We start from the raw sequence: 26,966 nt of genomic DNA, 5'->3' as shown, positions 1-26,966 counted from the left end.
TGGCACTCTCACCCCGGACACCCATGCCTAGGGCTGAGCAAAAAATCCGATTATCCAAACTGATCCGATATCCGATCCGGATCTTATCTGAATGTTTGGATATCTGATCCGAAAGTTAAGTTTGGTTTGGATATCTGATCCGAAATCGTTGGTTTTGGTTTGGATATGGATATTAGAATTAAAACATTTGGATATCCGATCCGATCCGAAACTATAGTTTTCTAGTATAATTTCGAGAAAATAAAATTTTATTTTATGCAACTTAATTAATTTTTAAAATATTAGAGAAATATCTAGGTGGTACTTAAATTTTATGTCGAGAACATTGGAATAAGAATACTAAAGAAAATCATCATGTAAGACAATGAATATAATCGTGTTTCAAACTTAATTTTAAAGTAAATTCTAAAGTATGAATATCCGATGGATATCCGCATCCGATCCGATTGTTTTGGATTCCCGAACATTGGATATCCGAAACATTTGGTTTGGATATTGGATATCTAAGTTCAGGATTTTTAATATGGATATCCGATCCGAACTAGCACTTTGGATCAAATACCCGATCCGTACTCTGCCCTACCCATGCCCTCGTTATGCGTGCACCAACTTCGCATGACGTATGGACCATACTTACCAACACCTATGCTAAATCAACTCGTGGCCATATCCTTCAAGTAAAAGACCGTCTCAAATCCCTTTCCAAAGAGGCTACCCAATCCGTCACTAACTACATGCACTCCATCAAATCCTGCACCGACAAACTAACCATATTAGGTAAACCTATGGACCACGATGACATTATTGCTGAAGTCTTTCGTGGACTCGACTACGAAACCTACAAACCCATTATCGACGCCATCAATGCTCGAGACGACTCTATCTCCTTTGATGCGCTTCATGAGAAACTCATCAATTTCGACCTTACCCAAAAACAATGCACCAAACCCGCTCCTTTTCCTGCTTCCGCTCACGTTGCCCAAGCCAATCGTGCCACCACCCGACCCTACACACCCAACAACTACCGCCCATCCACTTCGACCTCACCACCACCACCCTTCACGGAGTCCAATACCCCTGCCCCTTTCAAAGGCAAGTGTCAATACTGTCGTGCCGTAGGTCATGTTATCTCGAGTTGTTACAAATTTAAACTTGACTATCCTAATGTTGTCTTCCCACCCTCGAGTGCCTTTCCTCCTCGTCAACCCCGCACCTCACCTCAGGCTAATACCGCCACCACTCAACCTCCATCCTCCTCTGTCTCTCGCCCTTGGCTCGTTGACAGTGGAGCCACTCACCACATAACCAATGATCTTGAAAACCTCGCCCTTCATGGACCCTATGACGGTAGCGATGAACTTATCATAGCCGACGGCTCAGCCCTTTCTATTTCTCGCATAGGTTCGTTCTCTATTCCGCTGCCAACTTCCTCTTCGCCTCTTTTGTTTAAAAACGTCTTATTTGTTCCTCTTATTTCACGTAATATTTTATCCGTCTCACAATTCTGTTTTGATAACAACGCTTATTTTGAATTCTCACAAAACTCATTTTCTATAAAGGACCTTCAAACGCATCAGATTCTACTAAGCGGGACGTCTAATGGTGGAGTCTATGAATGGCATCCTCCTCAACCTACCGCGTACACTAGCCGACTTTCCAAAGATTATGGGTGGCATCATCGTTTTGGACATCCGTCGGCAAAAATACTTAGTCATTTACTTTCCAAATTTTCAATTAAGCTTCCTAGTTTATCCTTTGATTTTTGTAACTCTTGTCATGTACACAAGAGCCATAAATTAGAATTTTCCAATTCCACTTTAAATTCGAAAGCACCGTTAGATTTAATATTTACCGATGTATGGTCATATCCAACCGTATCTTATGATAATTTTAAGTACTATATAATTTTCGTTGATCACTTTACGCATTATATTTGGTTATATCCTCTCAAATTAAAATCCGATGCTACAACTATTTTTATTCGTTTTCGGAAACTTGTTGAATTTTTTTTTAATCGACCCATCAAACAATTATTCTTTGATAATGGAGGCGAATATCTTAAAATGGCTCATACACTCAATGATAATGGTATAGGCCATCTCACCACTCCTCCAAATACCCCCGAATTAAACGGGTTTGTTGAGCGCCGTCACCGCCATATAGTTTAAACCGGACTTGCCCTCCTATCCCACGCACGCCTACCCAACTCCTTTTGGCCTCACGCCTTTACCACTGCCACCTACCTCATTAATCGACTCCCTACTGTCACATTACACAATTCCACACCTTACTACAAATTATTCGGTACTGAACCCAATTACACCAAGCTTCGAAGCTTCGGTTGTCTTTGTTACCCTTGGATTAGACCCTATACTTCTCACAAGTTGGAACCCCGATCAAAACCTTGCGTGTTTGTTGGTTATTCACCCACGCAGAGCGCCTTTTATTGTCTCGATCCCACTACTCGCAAAATCTATGTTTCTCGTCACGTAAAATTTGTCGAGTCTCACTTTCCCTACCCCGACCTTGTCTCTTCTACTACCTCCACCACTACCACGACACCCTTAAATTGGCTCCATGATACTCTCCCACCTCCCGCTGCTGCCCCACCATCTTCTTCTCCATCCTCAACACCACCCTCCTCTCCTTGACAGCCTACCCACACTACACCCACCTCCTCTGCCTCTCCACACACAACCCCAGCCTCGACACCCATTTCCCCTGCCTCCTCTGATCTTCCCTCCTCCACGACCCCTGCCACCACCTCACCCACTGTTACCACTTCCCCTTCCCCACCTCCACCACCTCCCCCACCTCCTCCACCTCGTGTTACCACCCGGTTAGCAAATAACATCCGGAAACCCAATCCTAAGTATGCAAAATTAGCCACCATCCTACCCCCATCTCGTCTCCCTAATACCACAAAACAAGCCTTGGTTGATCCACAATGGCGCGATGCTATGATTGCCGAGTTTAATGCATTGCAAAACAATCAAACGTGGACACTCGTTCCTCAAAACCCGTCCTATAATGTTATTGTATGTAAATGGATCTATCGTATCAAATATAAACCCGACAATTCCATTGATAAATACGAAGCTCGACTTGTTGCTAAGGGGTTTCTTCAACGTCCCGGGGTTGATTATTCGGACACTTTCAGTCTATTTGTCAAGCCTGCTACGGTTCGTACTCTGCTCTCTCTTGCTCTTGTTAATGGTTGGTGTCTTCGCCAACATGACATTAATAATGCCTTCTTACAAGGTGCTCTCACTGATGAAGTATATATGTCATAACCACCGGGGTTCACAAATCCCGAACACCCCACGTATGTATGTAAGCTCACCAAGGCTATATACGGTTTGAAACAGGCCCCACGTGCCTGGTATACGACACTGAAGCTTCACCTTCTTTCCACCGGCTTCACAGCCTCACGTACTGACCCGTCTTTGTTTATATGCACGACACCATCGCACACCATTTATTTACTTGTTTACGTCGATGACATAATTGTCACCGACTCTAACCCGAGTCTTCCGTATAACGTGCAAATCACAGAAGTAGACAACCAAAAATTTCAGCACAAATTCAGCAATGCACTACACTGCCACTACTGCAGCCAACGCCAACCTATGTCAAGCAATAAAACTCAAAGATTCGTGGTCCAAACTTCAGATCTAACAGCAGTGTACATGAGAAGTACAAATAAAACTGTGCAAGGGTTATCATTGCTACTGCATAACAATTAAACAATGAATGCAAAAAAACAAACTCCTTCTAGACTATTGTATTGTAGTAGTTAGCGTAGCACCTTCATATACTGAAATGGTCTTGTTTTCACAAAAGACGGGCAAACTTAAAAGATGTATGCACACGGTACAAAAGAAAGAGCAAAGTATAATAAGTTGTGTTCATTCAATACGCCCAACTAAATCCCCGAACACAATAGTAGTTCGTTGAATTATGGCATATACTACAAGGTGGCATCTCCCACAATTTATTTCGTTAAAGCAAACAAGCAATTATATAAACCAAGAAGATGGTGTAAAATTGACCTCAAAATGCAACATCTATGGCACGAATCGCTGTCCGTTAATAGTGCAGGCACCTGATTAATTCCGACGTAACACATGGAAATTAAAGCAGCGCAAAAAGCTAACCAATCGCTAAATAAAAGCATGAGTTAAGCGGTGGCTGAGGAGGATATAGGAATAGGTGAGGAGTGAGGAGAAAGCTTATTGAATTCATGTATATGGAAAAATGGCAGTATTGTAAATAGTGATGTCAGCAAAGGATACAAGCACACTGAATATAGTGTCACACTGTCACCCACATATCCTCTTTTATTATCAATACTATATATTAAATCCAGAAACCAAGGGACTTCAATATAATTAAAGAAAGTTATACAAATTAATTATACTATATAGTTTTAAATCACTAGCACCGTGTGATGGACCCGATTAAGGGATCTCAATGCAAATATTATATAGTTTAGGTTAAAATTGAATTATATAGAAGCTTGGTAATTTTCCTAAACATTTGTAAGAGACTAAACCATGGTCAATTTCCTTAAAATAAAATAATTAATTAAGATGGTCAATTTCCTTAAAATAAAATAATTAATTAAGATGGTCAATTTCAAGGAGACTAAAAAAGAGAAGATGCTTGGTAATTTTCCTAAATATTTATAGAAGTCTAGAAGATGGTCAATTTCCTTAAAATAAAATAATTAATTAGTATAAACATGCACACTTATGACATTAATTATTATCATCATAAAATTATATATTAAATTTAAAATCTATGCAATTTTCACTACAACGAAAACGCGGCATAGTGACGGGCATACCGACTGAAAAAACAAGCCGTCAGAAAACAAGGGATACTGACGGCTATTTGATGGAATTTCCGTCGGTATCAATTCCTGACGGATTTCCTGTCAGTTGTAATTGGCGCGTTGACAAAGTCAATGGCGCTAAAAAACATGTGACGGAATATCCGTCAGTATTTCCAAAAACCTGACGGAATTTCCGTCATTGGCATTCACACGCAACAGTGGATGACAGCTGGTGATAATTTAGGATATCTGACGGAATATCCGTCAGTAAAATAAAAAAACTGGCGAAAATTCCGTCAGATGTATTAGATATTTGAATCCAGTGGGTGTTACAGCTGTCACAATAATTGACCAACTGGCGGATATTCCGTTAGTAATTTGAAAATACTGACGGAATTTCCGTCAGTTGGTCAAATAAGGTGACGTGTATAGTATATGCATTATTGATCTGATAAAGTTGGCCTTTTACGGAATTTCCGTCAGTTTTTTGGAAATACTGACGAAATTTTCGTCAGGAATCCTATTTAACTGGCGGAAATTCCGTCAGTCGTGCCTTTTAACTCAAACACGGGATCATTCCTTCATCACTTTACCAATTTTCGCCCAAATTAAAAATCGTCAAACCCTAACACCACCACCTTAAAACCCAACAACACCACCACCCTCCTCCAATCCCGGCGCCACCACCACCACCAACACCACCACGCCGTCACCGTCACTATAAGGTAATTATATTTGTCTTTTCTTCCTTTTTTCCTTTCTCTTTTTCCCTTTCCTTTTCCTTTTCTTGTTTTTAATTTTTTTTTTTCCACAGCCACCCTACCCTGCCGCCGCCGCCGCTGACCCTTCTTGCTGCCTCCGCCGCCCTTGCTGCCGTTGCCGCCCTTGCTGCCATCATCTTTCTTCTTTCTCATTCTTCCTTTTCATTTTTTTTTTCCTTTGTGGAGTTAATTAGGTATTTCTCCTTTTAATTTTTTTTGTTTAATTATCTTAATTGATTTAGAATATTAGTTATTGTTTTAATTATTGTTGAACTTTTATTGATATTGATGCATGTTGACTTAGGATAGAAGCCAATTTTGTTTAAATGTATGTTGTTATATTTTAATGTATGCATGTAATTTTATTGTTAAAAATTAGAATTATTGTTAATAATGTTGTGAAATAAAGACAAGAGATTGTAGAGAGAAAGTTAGAGAGAATGGAGGGAGACAGAACTGTATTCTTATTCCATTATGAAGGGTATATATATACAATACAATGGGAGAAAGTTTCCATAAGACAATATATTCTAGAGTATTCTAAGATATGGACATCCATATAATATTATACCATAATATTTCATAACACTCCCCCTTGGATGTCCATCGCTGAAGAAGATGCCTCGTTAAAAACCTTCCTAGAAAACCCCGTGGGAAAAACACTAGTGAAGGAAAAGAGTACACTAATCTTCAAACACGCATAACAAGCTGCCTCGTTAAAACCTTTCCATGGAAAACCCAGTGGGACAAAACCATGGCTAAGGAAAAAGAGTACAACGCGTGCCACTCCCCCTGATGATTACATAACTTGATATATCTTGAAATAATTCATGCTTTGATATAACTTCTCGATTGTTGAAATATAATCCATCTTCGTTGTTAACTTGATATTTTCAATTAGTATAAATTCTTGATAACTTCAATCTTCATATTTCATCGAAACTCACAATCTGGATATGATCATTTCATAATAACTCTTGGATCTTCATTTCAAATAATACCTCCATAATTATGATGGAGTTTCTCCTCAATATGTAACATAACATTATATGTCGAAAATAATTGTCATCTCAAATATAATGACGTTCATGACTATAGCGTAATAATGCGCTTATAGTGCTACCTCGTTAAAAACCTTGCTAGGAAAAACCCCTTGGGACAAAAAAACCTAGTCGAAGGGAAAAAGAGTGTAGCCATCATTCCTTAATCCTTGTCTTAAGGAGAACAATCCGATAATTATTGAATAAATCATCCAATACTTTTGAGCGATTTTCTTTGCTAAACCATATATGTATGGATTGACATTTTCCACTGTAGATTTCCACTACATTATTCTAATCGTTATGGTAATTCTGGACCATAAACTAATTTCACATGTTTAGCAAGAAGCTCATTTAAATATGAATTCCTATATGCTCAAACTTCAGGTTGAGACAATAACTTTTCAAATAAACTCTATAGGAGTTTTGATGTTCCACTTTTGGAACTAATCACGATATCTTTCAATCGTATTGTAGAGGTTTAAATATTTCATCAAGAGTTTTCAATAACTCAAATTGATCAACCATTAACAATTGATGATCATTTATAAGAGGCTCCTACAGGGAGTTATCCTCAAAGGAGTAGAGATCATAATATATTTCTCCTTTCCAACATTATCCATTCAAAATTATATTATGAAACATGTGCATGCATATGATATGAAACTAAGTTAAAAATAACATATCCTAAAATAATCCAATAATAATAATGTATATAGTAAAACTAAATGCAGTGATGAATTTATTATCTATATGCACTTGATGATGACTCGATAATGCAAACTGTACATTTTCCTTTTCCAATATTTATAATTTAAATTGACTTCAAGTCAATAACTGGACATCTAGTCCATGAGCTCATTTATAATCATAGATTATATGTCGACAATGAAAATGGACTTAAATTTATGATCCCTATTTATAAAGTCCATAAAATATCGCGCGCAAATGTATGTAGGTTCCATAAATATATCGATATAATTTCATCACTTCTTGATGATATCAGTACTGTTTAATGATATCTGAATTTGAATATGTATGTGGTACCATTATATTCATTTAAGCCATCTATTATCCTTCAGATATCGTGTCACTTCAGGGACACTTCAAATATAGCAATTATATGTCATACCAACTGCTTGAACTTGCTATTTCACATTAATTGGAACCGTCAATTCATCTTGACTTTTATTATACTACACTTAATGTGTACTTGTATTATTTTCTGGTAAAACATTTTGTTATATCAAATTCAAAAACCTCTACTCAATGAATTTAATGTATAACATTTCTCTGAACTTCTGGTTCAGTATGAGATCATATTTGTTTTTACCAGCTTTTAACTCACTTTTCTCCCCCTAAGATGGTAAAAACTATAACCAATGTATAGTCTAAATATTTATCATAACCACCTTAGATATCAATTTCTCATATCATCGATGAGAATTTATATGGGCATCTTTGTACAATAACAAAATATTTCTGGAAGAAATGTACAATGCAGTTGGATTTTAATGTGCTGATTCACAATGCCCAGTTTAAGAGATCAACGATTTTATATAAAAATCTGAATGTGATTTTTAATCACGGAAACTACTCAGAAAAATCATTATGTGATTACTCTCAATATAATGTCAATCCATACACGAACATTTAAGTTCTTTATTCAATATCGAGTAGTGTTTAGATCTCCAACATCATACATACTCAATCTCAGTGTAGTGTCTTGCTTTTCATAAAATTTATACACGAGAGAATTTCAGCACTTATCTTTTCTTGAAGATAAACTCAAGGTTTATCAAAACGGGTATAGTAAGAACCCGGATGGCTTTAATTTATCACATCTAAATCATTTCATGTCAACTTTCTTAGTTTGCCCACAATCAATGGCAATCTTTCAAAAGAATTGGCTGTGTTCAATATTTTAACTTATCACACGCCACATTTTTAGTTGACTATATTTCTCATGTTAATCTTGTGGTTAACAATACTTTATTCAACCGAATAAATGATGTAACAATAGGACACAATAGGTGTCTCATAAATATATGCAAGACTCATCAATATTCCAATAGGGAATATATTCCTCTTTGAGTATTTTCATATGACCTTTCATGAAATATTCACTTTCATGAGATATTTTCATTTCTTTCAATGAACAGATTTGGCTCAATAAGGCCACATCATTAAGCTCAATTAAGGCTTCTTTACTTGGCTCATCAAATGCCATATTATTAGGCTCAATTAAGGCCGCAATGTTAGGCTTATCATAACGCCATATTTTTGATCTCTGCTACAGACAGAGTCTTTATGAGATGTCACATTCACTTCAAAGAATGGATTAAATTACATATCTCATTATACTGTTCAACTTCAGGTGAACAAGAATCAATTCGCAAATAAATTTGCCTTTTATAAAGATCGCTTTAAATTGAACAGCGATTCATATACTCATAGACGTGGACTTCTAGCCACTTATACTTATACAATATGAATATATTGTACTGATGAGACGGTGTTAAATTATTACACACCTTTAATACTTTGAACTTCAGGTCAAAGTCATAATATGAACATATCTCTCATCTTTGTAAAATAAATCTCTTGGAACTTCGGGTCCAAAATTTGTATATGATATGTCCTTTGTAAAAAATTGTTGGCCATATATGTAAAACTCGAGGTCTAATAATATACATATATAACTAATAATTTTCATAATACATCATGATTTTAGCAACATTCAAGTGAGTAATCAAGCTCAAATTACTATGGTTAATGCATGTGTGAGGGATATACGTTGATGTATCATTATTCTTAATCGAAGTTATATCATAAGATCTGATATGAACCTTCTGAATATCAGATCTGAATAAAGCTAAATAATAGAATAAGATATGACATGAACCTCCTGATTATCAGATCTTTAATAGATGGACATATTAATCTTTTTACTCAGATGGTTAAGACTCGTGCTGATAACGTGTTGTGAAATAAAGACAAGAGATTGTAGAGAGAAAGTTAGAGAGAATGGAGGGAGACAGAACTGTATTCTTATTCCATTATGAAGGGTATATATATACAATACAATGGGAGAAAGTTTCCATAAGACAATATATTCTAGAGTATTCTAAGATATGGACATCCATATAATATTATACCATAATATTTCATAACAAATAATATTTTTATAAATTGGAATTTTTGTTAATTAAATTATTGTTAAATTTTGTGAGATGTTAATATTTTTAAAATGATAATTAGACTAGATATGTAAAATGAAAAATTAGTCATGTTAGTTTTTGTTAATTGAAAATAAAAGTAGTCATTGTTGTATGTTTTTTTTAATATTGTTAAAATTATTGTTCATACTGACCTAGTACCCGTTCAAAAATTACTCACTAGGAGTAATTTTTGAATAGTCCCCGTTTTAGGACTGTCTTTGTACGTTTTAAGTCACTTAGGTAGTAAATATGTGCTTGTGATTTGTTAATGAGGAAAGAGTTTGGTGACAATTTCTTTAATGTTCTCTAAATGCATATGTAGAGTAATTATTTATTCTACATTGTGTATTTGGAGAACGGATGGGAATTGCTGCCGAATTTTTTTTCCTCGTTAATAAATCACAAGTACATGTTTGCTAGTGACTTGAAACGTACATTGATGGGTTTAGGTTGGAGTGACAAGGACCCAATTCAAAGAAATACAATATTTATATTGGTTAAAATGTTAAATTATTGTGTATTATTCTTGATTGTGATTGTTGTTAGGTTATTATCTTTTTTAATGACATGAAAATATTAGAACGACAGTGAATGTATGAAAGATTAGACGAATAAAAGAAACCCAAGAAAGCATTTGCAGAGGGGGTGAAAGAGTTTATTAAATTCGCGGAAGAAAGTAGTGAGTACAAGAATTTAGGTGAAATGAGGTTTCCGTGTAAGAAATGCAAAAACCTAGGTTTTAAAAGGAAAGCAGATGTTAAAAGGAAACCACTCTTATTAATGGACTAAAATATAATAAGAAAAAGCCAAAGTGGGTGCCTGATACTTGGTGGGATAACCTTAAGACTAGGCCACAAGATCCTACTTTTGCCAAACATTCGAAAATCAACACGGCAAATAGGAAGTCGGGTGGTAAAGACGGGAAAGCATTGGGCACCCACACTCTTGGTCGGAAGAGTTGCTCCGATGCTTTTACCAATTCCCATAATTTTCATAAGACTGCCACATGTCCCACACATCGACGAAATAAAATTTCCGTCAGTAATGTGAAAAAGCTGACGGAATTTCCGTCAGATCCCCCTTTTTATGTGTTTCAGATTGGCGCCAAAAAAATGCTACGTGTCAGGATGTGACGGAAATTCCGTCAGTATTTCCATTTTCTGACGAAAATTCCGTCACTTGCAAGCTAGAAACAAAGACGGTTTTCCCGTCAGTGATCCGTCAGTATTTGTGTTTACTGACGGAAATTCCGTCAGGATAGGTATTTTAAAGACGAAATACGCTGACCCTGGTTCCTGGCGGAATTTCCGTCAGGAAATGGAAATACTGACGGAAAAGCCGTCAGTACGGCCTGATTATTTCCGTCGGTATCCCGCGTTTTTGTAGTAGTGTTTATTAAACTTTATAGTTTATTAGATGTATAGAGATGTTAATTATTTAACATACAAAAATATAATATAAGTAGGTTATAAATAATTCAAGTTAGATTCTATAATATATAATACTAGGTTTGGTGCCCGGCTACGCTCGGGCTCTTTATTTACCATTTAAATTTATTTTTTTATGAAATATGTTTCGCTAATTTGGTTAACAAATACATTTACAATTTATATCTTGAAATTATGATTAAATGTAAAATTAATCAACAAATTATATGACACGTTCACCACTCCCGTTGTTAATATTATTACTTTTACTACATCCCATGTTAATATATACTACATCCCATGTTAATATATACTATTATGTTCACAACTTCTTCGGTTACTGTTGTTTGTTTAATTACCCTTGTTATTTTTACGGTTAACCTGTTACTTTTGCCGAACTCATATATTTAAATAAATTAATATTTTCTTAAAATCGAATTGTTAGTTAATTTTTCATACTTTTCCCGTTGTTCGTACTGTTACTTTCATTACATGTTTTGTGTCTACTATAGTACTATTACTTTCACTTCTCCCGCCGTTATAATTATTTCTTTCACTACTCCCGCATTTATTATTGTTAATTTCACTACTCTCCCTACTGCTAGTACGACTTTCACTACTCCGGTTGCTATTATTGTTGCTTTTACTACTCACATAGTGGTTACTATCATATCATAATAGTTGATTATCTAATTATATTAGAGTTATATATTTAAATAAATCTAAAATATTAGATTAGAATATTATTTAAGAGTAATCATTATTATTTACTAATTAAATTATAAATCTAATGATTATGGAATATTATATTTTTTTGGAAATCTAGATTAATTTATTTACCTTTTAATAGTTTTCAAAATATATATTAATATTATATTTTAACATCTTTATACTAATTAATACCATAAGTAGGACATGTTATTTTAAGGAAATTCACCATATTATAATATTCTCTAAATTTATACTTTAACCAAAACTATATAATATTTATATTGAAGTCCCTTGACCGGGTCCATCACATAGTGCTATGATTAAAAACTATATAGTAAAATTAATTTGTATAGATTTATTTAATTACATTGAAGTCCATTGGTTTCTGGAATTAATATATAGTATTGATTGCATAATTCTTTAGATTTGATTTAATGCACATATGTAATATATCAATCAATCAATACTATATATTAAATCCAGAAACCAAGGGACTTCCACGTAATTAAAGAAAGTTATACAAATTAATTATATTATATAGTTTAAATCACTAGCACCGTATGATGCACCCGATTAAGGGATCTCAATGCAAATATTATATAGTTTGGGTTAAAATTAAATTATATAGAAACTTGGTAATTTTCTAAACATTTGTAAGAGACTAAAACATGATCAATTTCCTTAAAATAAAATAATTAATTAAGATGGTCAATTTCAAGGAGACTAAAAGAAAGAAGATGCTTCGTAATTTTCCTAAATATTTATAGAAGACTAGAAGATGGTTAATTTTCTTAAAATAAAATAATTAATTAGTATAAACATGCACACTTATGGTATTAATTATTATCATCATAAAATTATATAGCAAGCCGGAGGGATGTTTATTAAACTTTATAGTTTATTAGATGTATAGAGATGTTTATTATTTAACATACAAAAATATAATATATGTAGGTTATAAATAATTCAAGTTAGATTTCATAATATATAATACTAGTTTGAATGCCCGTGCGTTGCAACGGGTTAATTAACTTATTTATAATGCAAAAAAAAAAAAACGTTATAAGAGTTTAATGTTTACATTATATGTCTAATGATTTGTTTACATATTATTAAAATATCTCTTTCAAAAAAAAAAGATTAATATATACGTGGGTTAACTCTTATTTATAATTATATAATCACCCTACCTTATATTAATCTTTCGATGTGGGACAATTCTACTATTTATAAGTAATATATTCACAAAAATTGGATTTTTGTTTCTGATTGGGACAATTCTAATATTTATACGTAATATATATTTATCAAATCTGCATTATTTTTCAATGTGGGACAAAGAACATACTCAGAATTACACCATCTTTTTTGCACTTAGTTCGACATCCAACCAGATCTCGAATACCGAATACAGATAATTGCTACTCATTATATCTAATAGTTATATTTAATTTAATAATATGATCCATTAATATTTGTACGTTGTTTTTTCTTCAAAAAAAAAATTAAAATAATTGAGATACTGAAATTTTCCGTAGTACCCCTTAGTTTTGTTAGATTTTCCATGTTACCCCTACTTTTAAAAATCTGCCCATGGTACCCTTGAGGTTCCATTTTTTTGCCCATGGTACCCTCTAATGTAAAGGCTGTTAAATGGACGTTAAGTTTGATGGCGTGGCAATAAAATAACAATTAAGAAATAATACCCCCTTTATTGTTTTATTGGTACGGATATTTCTCTTTTAAATGCAAATTTAATTAACTATATCATTATAATATTGGAAATTTCTCATGGTAACCTTGAACTTTGATAGATTACACATGCTACCATTGACGTTTGTTTTCTATTTTTTTATCATAATTAAAATATGTGCAAATGATAAGAACCTATATTCTAATGATAGAATATTTTTTAACACAATTCTAATTATATTATTTAAACATTGTATATTTACGGATTTACCACACCTACATTATTTTTCAATATGGGACATATAAATTCTATAGGTAGAAAATATAATGATATAAACTTTTAAGAGCGCTCGAAGACAATACTTAAGCGACTCAAAAGATTTTGGGTTGATGCGTAAGTTCCAAGGATGCTCATAGAATCACCCATCTTATGCTATATTTTGATGTGGGAAAATTCTATTTTTTATATGTAGTATATTTATCACACCTATATTATTTTTCAATGTGGGAGATATAACATACTATGAAATACACCATCTTTAATATGTGAAAATTATATGAAATCTATATATACTCTAATGATAGCATTTCTTACCTTGAATCTAATAATATTATTTTCATAATTTTTTTACCGACATTATTTTGTCAAATGAAATTTAAAAGTTTTTATATGAAAATTAGAAACATCGCTTGAATGTAAAATAAGAAATACATAGTATATATTATAATAACTAAAAGATTTTCCAAACATTAACTTAGGTTAGAAATCATTATTGTAGAAACAGTAATATAAACTCTTTTAAGAGTTATCTCTGACAATACTTAAGGGAATCAAAAGATTTTGGGTTATGACTTCTATTTATAATCATAAGATCACCATGTCTTACGGTAATCTTCCAATGTGGGACAATTTTAATATTTATACATAGTATATTCACCACACTTACGTTACTTTTCAATGTAGGACAAAAAACATACTAACTACTAAGTACACCATTTTTTTTGTACCTACTTTGAGATCAACCCGATTTAATAATGAGAAAATACAATACAATATACACTCTAATGATAGCATTTTTTTTGTCACAATCTAATTATATAATTTTCATACGATATTTTTTTTCAAATGAAATATAAAGTTTTTATATCAAATAATAAACATCACTTTAATATAATATAGAAAATGTATATATATGGGACATTTCTATTATTTATACGTAATATATTCACAACACCTACATTATTTTTCAATGTGAGACATATAACATACTAAAAAGTCTATATCTTTTATATCAAAAAATTTTTGGATTAATACCTAAGTTTCAAGGATGCCTCCTATTTATATTTATAGAATCACCCTACCCGTATACTATTATTTCAATGTGAGATACATAATTTAATTATTTAGACGTAGTATGTTCATAATGCCTACATTATTTTTCAATGTGAAAGATATAACATATCAAGAAATACATGTCTCTTCTTAAAAAACCACTATTGTATACATATTATTTTTCTTTGAAGGTAAAAACCACTTAGTCTCGATCATTAGATATGGATCTCTACATCGTACATATAACGACTCATTGAAGCTCTATTACTGCATTTAGAAGACAACCATTAGTAAAATCTTTAGTTTTGTATTGTGTCAGGAGACTACCATTAGTAAAACCTTTTATTTTTTGATTTTCTTGTTCAACCTTTAGTTATTTTTTGATTTTCTTGTTCATATTCTTAACTCTTTCCCGAGTAATTCCCAACGATTTCCACTTTATTTTTATATCATATCGTAGATAACGATAGAAAATCTTAAGAGCTCTTTAAAACAATATTTATGAGACTCAACCAATTTTGGTGGATACATAAGTTCCAAATATGCATCCTATTTATAATCATAGGATCACATCACCTTATACTAATCTTTCGATGTGGGACAATTCTACTATTTATATGTAGTATATTCACCACACCTACTTATTTTCCAATGTGGGACAAAACATACTAAAAATTATACAATTTTACGTATTAAGAAGTACACCATCTTTAACATGTGCAAATAATATGAAATTTATACTCTAATGATAGCATTTTTTAACACAAAGTTAATTATATTATTTTCATAATTTTTTTAACGATATTTTTTTGCCAAATGAAATGTAAAAGTTTGATATAAAAATTGGAAATATCACTTGAATATAATTTAGGAAATATACATATTATAATAATTAAAAGATTTTCCACTTTATTTTTTACATAAAAAATTATACTTTCCTAAATTGATTTTTGATGATGTGGACGCTCTCAGATCGCTCGAAAATATCAAATTCTCGAAAATAATCTGGAATTTCGGACAATAAAACTGATAGCAATAGTAGTCTCTGAATTATAATCAGAGGGCATATACAAATAAGTAAAGAAAAAAAAAAGCTTTACATAAATTGATGGATTTTTCTTTGTTCTTACTAAGTATATATATACATAAATAGTAGGTCTTATTACGTACGGAGTACATTAGACGGTGCGTGCTGGTGGTTTTTTTAATAGAGTTGTATGCTTAATACAAATCTAATTCACCTATGATTGTGCAACCATAAACCAACTATAGAAAAAGGCTACACATACACGAGGTGTATGAGAAAACCATACACGGCCAATGATTTCGTGACATGTGGCTAACTTGAGTCAATTTTAAGTGATTAATTAAGGGTTAAATTGGTAATTAAATATATATAGTTAATTTGTTCCCCACATGTAGTTAACATTATTTAGGGTAATTTTTTTTATTCTCTTGTTTTATATTATAACTATTATTATTATTATTATTATTATTATTATTATTATTATTATTATTATTATTATTATTATTATTATTATTATTATTATTAATTACAATTTTTTTTTATCAGTTATCCCTAATAAAACTCGATTTATTCAATTAATTAGAAATTGATTAATCCTAATTCAATTAATTAAATATTTTTATTATTTTTTTTAATGAAATGTTTGTTTTTTTCTTCACTTAATTTTGTTTTTAATTTTTACGGTTATTTTGATAAGGTTTATTCATTAAAAAATATGGGAAGATTTTGGTGCCTATCAACAGTAAGATCAAATTTTCAAAAATAAATTCCTAAAAACAAGCAAAAATATTTTCACAATAGGAAATCTAAAAGATTAAAAAAATCTTTTTAAAAGCGCAGTTTCCATACTTAAAAACTAAATTTCTAAAATCAAGGAAAGAATACTTAAAAAAAGGAAACTTTGAAATTTAAAATCAGATTTTTTTAAAAAAAGCAGTTTCTATACTTAAGAACCTAATTTCCTAAAATCGAGGAAAAAATATGTTTAACAAAAGAAAAATTTAAAATTTAAAATTCGGAATTAGAAAATGTGGAAGTTTTACAATATAAAGATTTGTAGTGTGTTAGTATTATGTGCTCATACCCTTGCATACTTGGTTATTAGTTGCTTTGCCAAAAGTTGCTGCTAAGTCCACCCGTGTTCGAATCTTAATAGCCACTTTTTTCTTTTTTTTGCCTTTTTTCCCTAATTCCACACTAACGCAAACCCTAAAAATTGATTAAGAATACGATTTTTAAAAATATTTGATTAATTTTGGTTGCTATTTGACTAACGCAAACAATTTGATTAAGTTTTAGGTTACGATTTGGATTAATTGTGGTTACGATTTTGATTATTGAGTTAGGATTCATCAATTTGATTAATACAAATGAATTAGGTTATCATTAATCAAATTAAATTAGGATTAATTCGATTTTCATTGATTAACAATAGGATAATCGAATTTCATTGATTAACCGAAATAACAATAGGGTTACGATTTTGATTTTAATTAAATTTGGGTTAATTGATTTTCACGAATTAAATTAGGGTATTCATCAATTTGATTAATAAATTAAATTAGGGTTTGATTAATTGAATTCAATTTTTATCTATTTTATTTTATTGTTTTTAAAAAACCGATTTTCCTAATTATAAAAGCTAAATAACAAAAAAAATATAAATAATAACATAAATTTAGGTAATTAAAAGAAATTAAAGAAAGTCAAAACAAATTAAAAAACTTCCATAAAAATGGTTAACTACTATAGTTAACTTATTAACCCAATATGTTAAATTACTAATCTAACCTTACTCTAACCTCTACAAGTTAACTCTAGTTTGCCATGTGGCGCATTTTCATTGGTCGTGTATGAAAAAACTCATACACCTCGTGTATGAGTATCATCTTTCCCAACTATACATGTTATCATGGTAGAGTTTCAACGTAAGCTAAATTTTATCTACCAAATTAGATATTATCTCATTGAATTAAATATAGGGTATGTAGTTTATAAAACTTGGAGACTCTATAATCACTCGAAAAAAGCTTCCTTTAATAATATAGATAGATAGATAGATAGATATAGATTGCATAATTTTTTCGATTTGATTTAATACATATATGTAATATATTTATATATAAATATATATTCTCTTAAAATTGCATGGGTAGGTAGTAAAATAAGACCTTGGGCAAAATTGAAAAAATAAAAGAAGAAATTAGGGGCGAGATATAACAGGCGTCAGCATATTAACCTCTGACGCCATCGCCGCCCCCGCCATCGCCGATGTCGCCATTGCCGTCGCTGTAGTCGCCGCTTCTGTAATCCTTATAGTCCGCTATTTCAGCTTGTTCATGCCATGCACGGCTCCTTCTCCATCGAGGTTAGTCAGGTGACTGTTTTCCGTTTTCTCATTACTTACCTCCTTACCTTTTACTTAATTACTTCATGCATTTCTTTGATTATAAATCTTGAGATTTTGTTTATGTGAATGATTAATTATCCTGATAACAATGTAGTACATGAGCTTTTAGTTTGATTTTGGCTAGAATGCTGAGATATGTTTCCGGAATTGAATTGATGAATTATTCGTAAGCTGCTAGCAGAGTTTGTCTTAGGTCTAGATTAGTCGTATACTCGTATTAGCTAGTCCCATTTATAAGCGGTTCCATGGCTGCCGCTGTCTCTGAACTGAAATCGCTTAGAGTTTGGTATCTCCTCCGCTGCCTATGCGCTTGTTTTGTGATAGTCAATCTGCCTTATATCTTGGCCAAAAGCCAGTTTTTCATGAGAGAATGAAGCACATTGAAATTGACTGTCTGTCCGAGATGCCATTAGCTCATTATAGATTGGTTAATCCATCTGTCTCATGTTCCCACCAATGAGTAGCTAGCCGACATCTTCACTAAGGCTTTAGGCACACACTAATTTGCTTACCTTCTCCACAAGATGGGCATTCTTGATCTCCATGCTCCAACTTGAGAGGGGTATTAGGCTTATATTAGTTGTATTAGCTAATTCCTAGATTGTATGTATTTACTAGGTGACTTGTATTTGCCAAAGCATCCCCTAAATGGGACTACCCATCTTCCATGTCTGGTACTATATAATTCCTAGATTGTATGTATTTACTAGGGGTATTAGGCTTATATTAGTTGTATTGGCTAATGTAATGTAAAGTCAGATTGCCTTTATCACCCTAACGGTTTGGCTGAGTTTGACTTTAATTAGGACTTACAAGATCAATTTCCAAATTAGTGAAGGCCTAATGAAGTTTGCGCTTAAGATTGTGGTTAGTTTGTGGTTTCTATGCCTATTTTTATATTGGGTAGGATGAGCAAATGTAGTGTATTTTTGTTGTGGATTTTGGTGAGATGTGGAATCAAAGTGCCGTGTTTAGATATGGTGTAGAAAGTAGAGTTTGATTGGTTGCAATGGAAGAAGGTGATGCTGCAATGCTGGTAGTAACCGGTTGGTTGGCTGAGGGTGGCTTTTTTTTTGGAGTGGAATTAACTTCCTTTTCATGTTGAATTTCGTATTTTAGACGTAATAGGTGAAGAGTAATGGTATATGTGTTTTAGGGGTAAAAGATTAAAATGTGGATTTCAATGTGCCGTTGTTTGATCAAATGTAGGCTAATATGAGCATTTTTGTATCGTCGCTTGCTCTTGGTACTGAAAATTCATCTGGTAGGTGCATAGGCTACAGTTACGTGCAAAATCGACACCAATTTTATGGTCTCTGTGTGTAAGTTACTTGGTGGATCATGAGCACGAACTTAAACATCTCAAAGACCGCATTCCAGGGAACACAAGAGGATTTGGAGAGTCTTAGGTGTTCCATGTGTGTAGTTATTTATAGTCATTAGAGACTTAGAGTTACTTGGTGGAACATAAGCTTAAACGGTCTTGAAGATCTGTTGCACTAGACACGGCGATTTTGGTTGTCTGAATGAGCTTGGTTGTTGTTTTGGAGGGGTTTGGAGAGATCTGGCATTTAGTTTCAAGGGTCATGATTGTTCTCTCTGCTTGTTCACACTTCAGAGATATAGACAGTTCAGCTGACCAATTTATTTTGCTAAAAAACTCATTGGTACCGTTTCAGACCCATAGGAAATATGTGAACTTCGTGTTACCGGGGAAGGTTTTATATTTGTGGTACAGGTGCATTTTTTAGTGTTCCCTACATCCTACAGACATGTTATGGTGAAACAGCGAATGCTAATATTCCTTTATGTTTGGTGGATTCAACTATGGGAATACAAAATATACCTCACGTATATTATACAGATGGATGGATTTCACTTTAAAGGAAGAAGTATTTGGAAATAAGATAAACCCTTACGCCAAAAGCAAAAGTGGAGGATGAAGGTACCTTCTAGGCACTCCCTCTCTCATTTACAAAGCATCAGAGCAATTATTAGAGGTATAACATTTTTATTTCTGAAGTGTACAACAACTAAATCACCTTAGTGCTTCAAGTGGCATTGTAAGTGGGGTTGGATGCCCTATAATGAAAATTGCATCCCATGATAATCCAAAACCAAATAATAGTGAGTCTGCGGCTCCACCGACATTAAATTTAACTTTCCGAAGTATAATACAAAAACTTCGTTTCGAAATTCAACTCATTAGACTACAAAATGACATGAGGTATAAGATTTTTAAGGCTCCCACCAACCTAGGATTCTAGGATCTGCACCCTACAAAGATTGTGACATTTTCAGCTTCTGGTTTTTGTATTTTCTGTTCTATACAAACATCAACCCCGCTGCTACTGTGGTCTGAACCAATTACACATAGACACACACGAAACATTTCCTGCTACTTCACACTGGAAGAAAAAGATATTTTTGGGTCTCACTTCTCAGAATTGAAGTCACAAAGGACAGACATGGGTGCAAGATTTACTAATGGACAATAATCAACTGTTACAAGATGGCCTCTTGTTGATTCTGGCATGTAGTAGCCTTAATTATCAATTGTCGGTAGGAGATGGGTAGGGATTTTACTAATAGACCATTATTGTGGATTTGTGGTTCATCATTGACGATCAGCTGTTTGTATCTGTGGCTGGAGTGAAAAGTGAAAACTAGGTTTTTGATTGTAGTTGAACAACATTAAGCGGGCTGTCTAGTTGTGCCAAGTTTTTTGGGTGGGAAGTTTACCAGCAAACCATTATTGGGGTTCATCATTGAGAATTAGCTGTTATTCTGTTAATATCTGTGGCTGTAGTAAAAACTAAGTACGCTGTTCAGTTGTGCGCTTGTGCTGAGTTTCTTTTAGTACTTCAACTTTTTGGGAAGTGAGGGAAATTGGAGCATTTCTGGAGTATGGATTGAGTTGTGATAGTAAATTACATAAAATGGTACTCCATAGATGTGAAATTATAAAAACAGAGAGAGTTTTTTTAAGAAGTTCTTACAATATGGGGGGTAATTATACAAAAGCGGAAAAGGATACTGATACAAAAGTACAGACAGTAGTATAAACATTCAATATTTGCAGAACTGAAGTTCATACTTGGTGATCGGAGGTAGCATCAGCATTTGACTAATGGTTGTCGCCCACATTTTATAACGCTGGTAATCATCAGCCATGTCCAGCTTGACTGCGCCCCTTGTCGTGGTTAGCACGATCTGGTAACATGTATCAAACTCATCTCCTTCTGAATCTTTGTACAGTTCAGCATGCTGATCTAAAACTAGACCTGAAATTTTTGTGTGTTAGTGTCAATCTATTCACGATTAAGAGTTGTTTCTGGGTACCTATTCTATGGGTTAATAGTAGGCCTGTCAAAATCTGACCTAACCTGGACCACGTTTTTGAAGGTTATGCCTTCATAGTTTTGACACGTGATCCAAAATGACCCGTTAGTATAGATTCAGGGTTGAACCTGATATGAAGTTTCAGGTAGAAGCAGGCTGGGGAGTGACTTACATTCTTTCTTGCTTGTGACGATGTTCAACATGTTGCGTTTCATTAACATCAGAATCACCTGTGGAAGTGTTAAAATGAAATCGGTAAGGGTGTTTTTACGCAACATTAACGTTACTGTGATAGCAATTTTGTCGGAAGTAGAGTTGTTTATGGTTCAAACCTTTGCTTCGTTGGTTAGATACAGGGATACAATTCTCTTCATGCATCTGCCTGTACATCCCACAAATTACAATTAGACACCTTACGAATGCAATAGTTAGACCGTATAAATTCGATCCTTGGGGAAAATGTAAAATGGGCATGTCATATCATTCAAGTTGGGTAAATATGGGTCCTGGTCGTTTCAAGTCGTGTAGCGTCAAATTAGGTGGACACGGCTTCTTTCAAATTAGGTGGTCAGGATTATTTCCAGTCACTTCAGATCAGATTTTTTCATTTGGAATCACATTGTTTCAGTTTGGACCGGATTTTTAATCGCAACCTAAAAAATGCTGTTAACGCCTTTCTTTTGGACTGCATAAATTTTGGTAGGGAAGATTTGCAAGGAAAGAAGTAATATATACCAACCACGAAATACTCCCTTTTTGACAATTACTCCCGTTGTCCCGTTCATTTATCTACCTTTATATTTTGTGAGCGGTATTTTTGATCAAAGGTAAACAAATGATTGAGATGGAGGGAGTACTTTTTAGTTCGACCCAGTTTGGTAGGGAGACTTATCTGCTTGGTGAATCTTTACTACTCCCTCCGTCCCAATCATTCCGTGATTGGGACGGAGGGAGTACTAGTCATACTCCGAAGCATTCATAGGTTGTAGCATCCATATGTCATGTGGACTACGTTTGAATTATAGGTATGAATTGTTTTCACTTGGAGTCATAGTCCTCAATTATAGGCAATTAGGCATGAATTGTTTTTCAATTATACACCACATATTTTTTGTTTTTTGAATCTTGATTGATACACCACATAATGGTTATACAAAATACTAAAAGACAAATATGTTGGAGTGTTAATAGCTTATTATTGTGAACGAGTGGTTCAATTGCAATTGTTTTGTGCTATATTGCCTGCATATAACTAGGAGGCTCGGAAAGCGACTGCACAATATTTGATAAGTCGAAGCAACATGCATTATTATTGGAAAATTCCATAATTATAAATGACATTTTAAAATAATAGAAATAGTTAATAGGCTCGGACTATGTTGCACTAGTCTGGATTCTTTCAATAATCTCTCTGGCTAGATATCGTTGTTGTCTTTTAGGATATTGTTTTAGTTCTCCAGCCATAGATTTCTATGATCTAGAATTTGTACTATGGGCTCCCCATAAAGGGAATACTAGTGACTGATTTGTCCTTTTATAAACTTCTAAAATCAATTTGTTTTTTAACATGTCGTTTTTTAGAGGGATTGAAGGCAGAATTGAATGTCTCGAAACGTGAGAATGACATATATATAATATAAAAAAAATCGAGACAGTAGGAAGTAAAGAGCGATGTAATTACCATCAGGTGTTTCAATAGTGAGCTGAACACCCTTAGCAAGTATAGATCTCCATTTCTCAAAGTCCAAATCCTCGTCGAGCTTGGTATGACTCACTTCAATTGGAAGAATTGGTGTACCACTTAGCTTTTTCTTGCATCCTTCTCTTGCTTTCAGGGTGGCTGCTCCTCTTAATGCTGTAATTTGACATTCAAGACATAAAACAAAAGTTACGACTGAAGCGAAATAAGATTGAATATCAATTGATGTCCTATAAATTTTACGAAGTATTTGTAAATCGTAAATCATATATATTTCCTTTTGTATTGTAGCTGACACTGTTAATGTTATCGATAACCTTTTTCTTTCCGTGTGTACTGATATAATGTAATCTAATACTTATATATTGCAGTATAAAGTAAGATCAGCATACATGTAGTAGCAGCAGCAGTGAGAGTAAGGATGTCACTTGTTCTAGTCCCACTGACAGCTGAGCCGATCACAGAGCCAAGCTGGTCCCTTTTCGCCCCAAGCGACTCAGCCATTTGTGCACAATGAGATGCAACAAGAGCAGCTGCTGAAGCCATAGCCGCTTCCCTAGATGGACTTGCAACAGGCTCGTGGTCGAGTCTTCCTTTTGTTGTGGTGTCTTCAGCTATAGCTGCTAGAGCAGCTGCAAGGCCAGCTATTGATAGAGCTGCATGAACTTCAGCTCTTTGTACCCTTTTTTCCTCTTTTCTTTTTTCTTTTATTTCCTTCACCCACTTTTTTATCGACATTTTTCCAAAGGGCATTTTCCATTGGAACTATAGAAATCAATAAAAATAATTATAATTATAGTTAATATATTTGATTAATTTTAGGAAACCGATAAAATAGAAGGAATTAAATCGAAAGGCATACCATTTTCTTCTTAAAAAAGCCATTGTAGTTAAGTTCAGGGTGCATTGCTTGTTGCATCCATATCCAAGACTGAGATGAAAGAATCGAGACGAAAATAAGGAAAAACAATATAATCCAGAATCATTTAACTACCTGAATCACTATAGTAATTTATTAGTTTAGACACATGATTAATCTCAAAAATTTGATTTTTCTAATTATTGGGAAGTAATAGTTTTTATACTTTTTAGTGTATTGGGTTGGTTAGTAGTGGCGGATATTCAAATAAAAAATGGGGGTGACTGAAATTTAATTTAACATTTAACACTTAATCTCGTAAGTGAATATATTTCACTTAACCACTAATTTAAGAGAGACTGAATGATGACTTATTCACTAAAGTAGTGAAATGTATATAAACTTAAATTATCAGCTCATAAGTGAATATACTTTACTTAACTACAGAGTACTAAGTTAAGAGAGGTCGAATGATAACTTATTCACTGAAGTAGTGAAATGTATATAAACTTAAATTATCAGCGGGACTAGAATACGTCGTCCATTGTCCATTGTCCCGTAGGAATATATATCATATTCATCTCCGAGGTTGAGAACAATAAATATTGTGATCATAATTCTTGTACATAGAAGACTTAGAAGTATTAAATACCAATGGTGTTTTTTTTTTTTTTTGGTTTAATAGTTAATACCAATGGTGTTTCTAAAGTAGATGGAGTTTGTCTTTTTGATTAAATAATACCAATGGTGTTTCTAAAGTAATTTAGAATCATAGCTATTCTTTAATTTGGTGTGCTAATTATTGACGAATAGTGTATCGAATGAGTAATGAGTGTACGTGAATGCTTTTATGATTCTCCATACAATAACTAAATTATTTAATTTTCGGACGGTTCATTTTTCTTTTCAGTCAGTGTATTTTGATAATGAATTTTAAGAAAAATAACTTAATTATCATCCAAAAATTACTCGTAATAATATGTACGAATATGGGACAGTTTTATATGCAAAGTTGATCAAATTAGACATTGTGTTGGATTTATTTAGTTTGATTTTACGTGCAAGGACATCACATATTCTATCATTGTACTTCATTTTCATGTCTGTAGTCTTTAGTCTATACCAACCTGCCAAACAAGTAGTTACGAGTCATACACTTATCAGGAACCAATTTTCCATAATACTACAAATGATGAGACGGATTGTAACAAAAAAAAAAAAAACAAATAAATGAGACGGAGAAAGTAATACAGTAAAAACACATTATACAGGTTTCACCACTACCTTAAGATCATTGGACTGCCAAGAGGGCATGGAGTTCCCATAGTCTGTGTCATCCATCCTTGCACAATTGTCCATTTTCTACCATAGAAGAAAATAACACAATTTTAACACAAAACTCGAGCTTTTCATGCAGTAAATAAGTAAAGTTTAATATCTGGTTCGAATCCTGATTAAAGTGTATACTCAGTACTTGATTACTGAGAAAATAACACAATTAATACACGTAAATAAGTAAAGTCTCAATATCTGGTTCGAATTCTGACTAAATCGAATAACACAAACCAAAATATGTACATGTACGCGATATTTGATAATTGAGAGAACATACCATGGCGAGAGGACTAGGGCTGCCCTCGTACATAACCGTCGTCATGCTGTTGCAGGATTGATCCTGCAACAGCTCGGGTTGTAGGGCTTGGACGGCGAAATTGCACCAAGCATTAGAAAGGAAATCCATAGTCTCAGGATGTGCTTCAGAAGCAACAGTAGAAGAAGCCATGAGACAATTTTCAGGGTTCATATTATTGTTGCAAAATGTGATGTCTTTGAGGTTACTAATATAGCAATTGGAAAAGGCCACTATTTATGTACAATTAATTCCATTGTGATACTATTATTATAATACTTGCTATTATGTCCTCATCTTACTTGTTATTATATGCTTATATTATTGTTTAATTAACGACATGGTCCATGGTCTATTAAATCTATAGCATGCGTATAATATAATTTTGTTTTTCTTTTTGCTAGTAGTACGTTTTTTATAAATATTTTCATTTGAAATATCTTATTTTTAGCAAAAATTACGATGTTTAAACCAAGACTTACCTCTTTGAGGGGTGTAAACTGAATTGACCGAGGTGGATTACCCGATCCAATATATTTTAAGTACAATTTCGGAATTGATAATCATTAAGTCATGTAGAGGGCAAGATCCTTATTAGTTTAATACTCCCTCCGTCCCAGTTATTTGTTGTCCTTTTCTATATTTGGGTGTCTTAGTGAGTTGTTGTCCTTTCTATTTTAAGAATGAACCTAATGAACAATCTGATCATTCACATTCAATTTGTTCCACTTGTCATTTAGTAATTGACTCATTCCTCTTTCATTGGTCTGTGTGCCAAAACTAAAGGACAACAATTCACCGGGACGGAGGGAGTATATTTATAACTTGTTTGGATATCAAAGTTGGTTGATGTGAGTAGTAAAAGTTCTCTTCTCTAAAGCATGCTATAACAGAAGTAAGAAAGACAAATAAAAACAATAAAGAAAGCAACACACAGATTTACGTGGTTCACTAACGGTGTGTTAGCTACGTCCATA

At 33.2% G+C, this 26,966-nt stretch overlaps 1 protein-coding gene and 1 long non-coding RNA gene across 2 annotated transcripts; one reads left to right on the top strand and one right to left on the bottom strand.

Moving 5' to 3' along the window:
- The first annotated feature begins 18,205 nt into the window (after positions 1-18,205).
- Positions 18,206-24,303, top strand: LOC141597207 (uncharacterized). Its single transcript, XR_012522721.1, has 2 exons — positions 18,206-18,417; positions 23,872-24,303. It is a non-coding gene; the product is annotated as an uncharacterized LOC141597207 (long non-coding RNA).
- Positions 21,380-26,288, bottom strand: LOC141597206 (VAN3-binding protein). Its single transcript, XM_074417578.1, has 8 exons — positions 25,972-26,288; positions 25,644-25,721; positions 24,363-24,431; positions 23,893-24,265; positions 23,483-23,656; positions 22,134-22,183; positions 21,974-22,031; positions 21,380-21,743 (listed from the first exon to the last, which is right to left on the bottom strand). Exons 1-8 carry the CDS (start codon positions 26,161-26,163, stop codon positions 21,529-21,531), a joined length of 1,209 nt encoding a protein of 402 aa, XP_074273679.1. The 5' UTR covers positions 26,164-26,288; the 3' UTR covers positions 21,380-21,528.
- Between the last annotated feature and the right edge of the window lie 678 nt (positions 26,289-26,966).

This window comes from Silene latifolia, chromosome 8 (genome assembly GCF_048544455.1).
Source record: "Silene latifolia isolate original U9 population chromosome 8, ASM4854445v1, whole genome shotgun sequence".
In the NCBI taxonomy this organism is placed as follows: domain Eukaryota; kingdom Viridiplantae; phylum Streptophyta; class Magnoliopsida; order Caryophyllales; family Caryophyllaceae; genus Silene; species Silene latifolia.
Note: the sequence above shows the minus strand (reverse complement) of the source record. Positions and strands in the feature narration are given on the sequence as shown.